Source organism: Salmo trutta, chromosome 22, assembly GCF_901001165.1.
Source record: "Salmo trutta chromosome 22, fSalTru1.1, whole genome shotgun sequence".
NCBI lineage: Eukaryota > Metazoa > Chordata > Actinopteri > Salmoniformes > Salmonidae > Salmo > Salmo trutta.
Window position 1 is genome coordinate 15674311 of NC_042978.1, and position 6000 is coordinate 15680310.

The window sequence follows — 6000 nt, forward strand, 5'->3', positions numbered from 1 at the left end:
GAATGATTTCCATCTATTATGTTACATAATGAATATCTCAATCAATCAGAGATGATTATTCCTGGCAGGCAGAACCGCTGCACTCTTTCCCATTTAACCAGGGGATACAGTTACTGTTAGAAGTTATACCATTAGAATTATCAACAGTGAGAATGAATGGTGCTAACCAAGGAACAATTGAGGCCTGGACAAATATACCTGACTCTGTAAATAACAATTTCAGATAAAGCACCACACATACAAACCAATTATACACAGTGATATAGTGGAGGATATACACTGTATACCCACTTATTTTTCAGTGGGCATTGTCTGTACTCACTTCTTAATCACCCCTGATACATACAGTGCATTCTGAAAGTATTCAGACAACTTGACATTTTCCACATTTTGTTACGTTAGTCTTATTCTAAAATGGATGAAATTGTTTTTTCCCCCCTCATCAATCTATGCACAATAACCCATAACGACCTAGCAAAAAAAATATTTTTTTTTTAAATTTTGCAAATGTATAAAAACTTAAACCGGAAATATCACATTTACAGAAGTATTCAGACCCTTTACGAAGCACTTTGTTTAATCACCGTTGGCAGTGATTACAGCCTTGAATCTTCTTGGGTATGACGCTACAAGCTTGGCACACCTGTATTTAGCGAGTTTCTCTGTCAGGTTGGATGGGGAGTGTTGCTGCACAGCTATTTTCAGGTCTTTCCAGAGATGTTCGATCGGGATCAAGTCCCGGCTCTGGCTGGGCAACTCAAGAACATTCAGAGACTTGTCCCGAAGCCACTCCTGCATTGTCTTGGCTGTGTGCTTAGGGTCGTTGTCCTTTAGGAAGGTGAATCTTCACCCCCTAGTCTAAGGTCCTGAGCGCTCTGGAGCAGGTTTTCATCAAGGATCTCTCTGTACTTTGCTCTGTTCATCTTTGCCTTTATCCTGACTAGTCTCACAGTCCCTGCCGCTGAAAAACATCTCCACAGCATTATGCTGCCAACAACATGCTTCACTGTAGGGATGGTGCCAGGTTTCCTCCAGACGTGACACTTGGCATTCAGGCCAAAGAGTTTGTTATTTCTCATGGTCTGAGAGTCCTTTAGGTGCCTTTTGGCAAACTCCAAGCGGACTGTCATGTGTCTTTTACTGAGGAGTGGTTTCCATCTGGTCACTCTACCATAAAGGCCTAAATGGTGGAGTGCTGCAGAGATGGTTGCCCTGGAAGGTTCTCCCATCTCCACAGAGGAACTCTGGAGCTCTGTCAGAGTGATCATCGTGTTCTTGGTCACCTCCCTGACCAAGGCCCGGATTGCTCAGTTTGACCGGGTGGCCAGCTCTAGGAAGAGTCTTGGTGATTCCAAAGTTTTGGTACCTTTCCCCAAATCTGTGCCTCGACACAATCCTATCTCGGAGCTCTACGGACAATTCCTTAGACCTCATGACTTGGTTTTTGCTCTGACATGCACTGTCATCTGTGGGACCTTATATAGACAGGTCTGTGCCTTTCCAAATCAAGTAGCAGAAACAGCTCAAGGATGATCAATGGAAACAAGATGCACCTGAGCTGAATTTCGAGTCTCATAGCAAGGTCTGAATACTTACGTAAATAAGGTATTTCAGTTTTTTTTGTTTTTAATACATTTGCAAACATTTCTAAAAAACTGTTTTCACTTTGTCATTATGGGGTATTGTGTGTAGATTGATGATAAACAATTATTTTATCAATTTTAGAATAAGGCTCTAACGTAACAAAATGTGGAAAAAGCCAAGGGGTCTGAATACTTTCCAAAGGCACTTAAACAAATCAAAATATATTTTTTAAACACTTTTTTGTTTACTACATGATTCCATATTTGTTATTTCATAGTTCTGATGTCTTCACTATTATTCTACAATGTAGAAAATAGTAAATATAAAGAAAAACCCATGAGTGAGTAGGTGTGTCCAAACTTTTGTCTGGTACTATATATATATAATACGTTTTGCTCTGAGACCAGGCTGGGATTCACTGAGGCAAATCATAGATCAGGATACATTCGATATCTGCCTATGACATACTATAGGGCTCATTGTACAGTATGTGGATACAATATTGAGACACAGGATTGTGTATATATCTTCAGTTTTTAACCAGAGGTATATTCACTAACCAAATGGAAGCAAATGGCCAAAATAGGGAGGGACCAATCTGAACTTGTACAATAAGAGATGCTCATTTTCGTTGCCAAGAAACATTTTCTGTTGTAAGCCATTTTGCTACGGTGTGCACTAATGAATACACACAGATTTTTGAGCGGTATTAGCATGGTATTAAGTTGTCAAAATGCAGCTGAGTTTGTTGTTTTAAGCATCAAAGTGGATATTAACAAGTCACATGAATATTTAACAAGTGATGCAGCAAAAAAAACTCAAAATAAAGCTCAACATAGGAGATTAGCGAATGTTCCTGTTTTTCCAGAGACTGTGACTCAAGAGCTAAGTACTGCAGGATAAATGGAGCTGGGAGATTTGTTGTCTTCCCTGCCCTAAATGCCTCATCATTTGCCTCTACTAAAAGTCCAGCTCCAGTATTTATAGTGAGATAAAATGAATGGAATCAATCCCCTCGTCCCTAAGCTGTGAGGGCCTGCCAACAGTCCCAGCCCTATAGGGATGACGGAAGTGTGTGTGTGTGTGTCTAAGCCATCCTCCATAAACTGCAACCCTCCAAAGGGTAGTGCTACCAAGATCCGTTTTAATCAGATTAACCCTTTTTTAAAGACAAGGGTACTTTGTAAGGAAAAGGGTTCTACCTAGAACTTTTAACATCTTAAGAACTGTTTTTGGGAGAAAGGGTTCTTTGATGATTCTTTGGAAGGCAAAACTGATTATTTGGAAGGCAAGAAGGGTTCTACATAGAGCCATATATAATATTTCCCAGCATGCTCTGTTGCAGGGAGATTTTCAGAATTGTTTGTTTCACTGTAATATCTGTTTTTGCATGTAATTGATTGGTTGATGCATTTAACGCGACACAAAGATAAATAACATACCGTTTTCTAAACTAATCCAATCTGTTAGTAATTGGATTTATTGCACCCGTTTGTGGTGGTCTCAGTATTCCATCTTCCCTACCCTGGCAGTCATTCTGAATGCAGGTTTCGGGTGATTAACAAATGCACTTGTTGGATATCCTAACTCTGGTTGGATTTCAATAGGAATTCCAATAAATTTGACTTGACATCACTTTGCAAGCCAGCATAATTCGACTTGCAGGCCTGAAGTGGCCTGTTAACCAGGAGATTCCTAACACCACGTTGTTAGGGTAGAACTAAGCCCTCAAAGAAAGTCCTTATGATATATGTAATTTTAAAGGCTGATAAGGCTGGTGGAACCTTTCATAGATAAAAGGGTTCTCGGTAGAACTCTTCATAGAGTGTTCTAGGTAGAACCATATACAAAGGGTTCTTTAAAGAACCCTACATAGAGAGTTCTAAATAAGAAATTTCTCCATAAACTGCAAAGGGTTCTGCCCAGCACCAAAAAGGGTTCCCCCATTGGGACAAACCCGAAGAACCCTGTACGGTTCTACTTACCATAGCCCAGAGAGAGCAGGAGGGCCGTCAGCAGAGCCTGCAGTCCACAGACAGGGACCACCGCACCCAGCATCCTGGACCTGAGAGAGAGAGAGAGATCTTTAGAATTATAATCACTCAAGTTGCCGATATGTTTGCATGTACACTCCCTTTCTCCTTCCCTTAACGTTCCAGCTAGAGTGGAGACAGGAGGAGACAGCTGAGAGGTGGACAGGAGGCATAGCCATTAGAATCCCATCACAGACAGGCCCTTCTAGTGACAAATCAGACAGGAGTGATTTCTGTGATTTGAAATCACCTGCTGGCCCTACATCAGGGGAGGGCACTGATAATGTAGCCAACTTTACAATCTCCCTACAATCAAAGACTGATTTCTGCCAATAACAGCCCAGTCAGTAGGTCTACAATACAGTCTGATTAACAATCAGGTGGATAATATATTTGTATTGAAGAATGTGTTATTATTTGGCAACCCTTCAGCTTCCTCTGATTCCTATACCAAAATAAAGTATGTTTTCACTGTTCTACATCAAAACAGCTGAGCAACGCAACACAACACAACAAGCAAATACAACATGATTGAAGCCTATGTTCCCATGGCAATTGTTACACATGGCATATTTGACTTTTTCACTAAGCACACACAAAATCAAAGATGCAGGAATTCTTGGATCTAGTGAGGGTGGAGGCAGCTGGTATGTGAGAGAGCGCCTAGTGTTTATATTAGTTTATTGGAAAATGCAGCTTTTCTGTGTCATTGGGAAGGTGAAAAACAGCCTCACGAGTTGACACCTTACATTTGGAAATATAATGCTACAGAACGTGTCATCCTTGCCACGTTAGATTGCTTATTTTCTTTCAATAATTGTTTTTCTTTCACTAATTTTCCAATAAGAATACAAACAAATGTGTGTCCAGATTTCTCTATTGAAGCTTATGTCAAATGAAAGTGATTTGCTTATTTTTTTGAATTTCTAAAAGTACAGACTCAGAGCTTCAAAATGATATATCGTACGTTGTAGTTGGAGGAAGCATAGGAACGTTATCCTGGGAAAGTTGATAAACTTGTTATCCTACTTAAACGAAAAGTAGGGGTAAATACCCGTTCCAAAGATTTTTATGAAAGTTTCACACTGACTAGAGAACTCTTGTTTGTTTACGCCCATTCAGCATCGTTTGCACAATCTTAAGCCTTAGCCCCACCCCACCCACACATGTAAATATATGTGAGTCATCACGGCATTGACCAATCAGGACTCATCTCTCAGCATGTCCAACTGTTCCATTATCTCATCCAATCATGACTACCCAGGAAAGATGTTGTCTTTCTTCCTATATAGCTCAGTGCTTGCTCCTTGGCTCAACTAGGCTGATAATTAAAAATGTGTATTCATATTTACTGATCCAATACAAGTTTGTAATTAAGTCACATGAAAGTTCACATGTTCAAGAAGGCATTTCAGACAAAAATAAACATTCGCAAATGGCCCTACTGGGAAGTAGGAACCAGCAGCAGACTCTGTAACTCGTCACATTTCTTAATGAAGAAAAGTGAGGTCCTAATCTCAATCTTGATGGAAGAATCATGAAAACCCTGTGAAAAATATGCCTTAAATTATATTCAAATCCAATTTTATTTCTCACATGCGCCAAATACAACAGGTGAAATGCTTATTTAACCAACAATGCAGTTCAAGAAATAGAGTTAAGAAAATATTTACTAAATAAAAGAAAGGTTTTAATTTTTTAAATAACACAAGAAAATGACATAACAATAACGAGGCAATATACAGGGGGTACCTGTACAGAGTCAATGTGCGGTGGTACAGGTTAGTCAAGGCAATTTGTAAAATGACTATGAATAGATAATAAACAGCGAGCAGCAGCAGTGTAAAAACAAAGTCTGGGTGGCCATTTGATGAATTGTTCAGCAGTCTTAAGGCTTGGGGATAGAGCCTTTTGGTCCTAGATTTGGCCCTTGCTATGCGGTAGCAGAGAGAACAGTCTATGACTTTGGTGACTGTAGTCTTTGACAATTTTTGGGGGCCTTCCTTTGACACTGCCTAGTATATAGGACCTGGATGGCAGGAAGCTTGGCCCCAGTGATGTACTGGACCGTACGCACTATCCTCTGTAGTGCAGTTGCCATACCAGGCGGTGATGCAACCGGTCAGGATACTCTTGATGGTGCAGTTGTAGAACTTTTTGAGGATCTGGGGATCCACGCCAAATCTTTTCAGTCTCCTTCGGGGCAAAAGGTGTTGTTGTACCCTCTTCACAACTGTCTTGGTGTGTTTGGACCATGATAGTTTGTTGGTGATGTGGACACCAAGGAACTTGAAACTCTCGACCTGCTCCACTTCAGCCCCATCGATGTTAATGAGGGCTTGTTCGGTCCTCCTTTTCCTGTAGTCCACGATCATCTCCTTTG

The 6000-nt window shown here is 40.5% G+C and overlaps 1 protein-coding gene across 1 annotated transcript in view; it reads right to left on the reverse strand.

The window, feature by feature from the left end:
• LOC115158200 (neurocan core protein) overlaps window positions 1-6000 on the reverse strand; it is a gene marked incomplete in the record, with an annotated part of 194590 nt that overhangs the window by 159269 nt on the left and 29321 nt on the right. Inside the window, 1 exon segment of the mRNA XM_029706855.1 lies at window positions 3570-3649. Coding sequence (XP_029562715.1) covers window positions 3570-3642 — 73 coding nt within the window.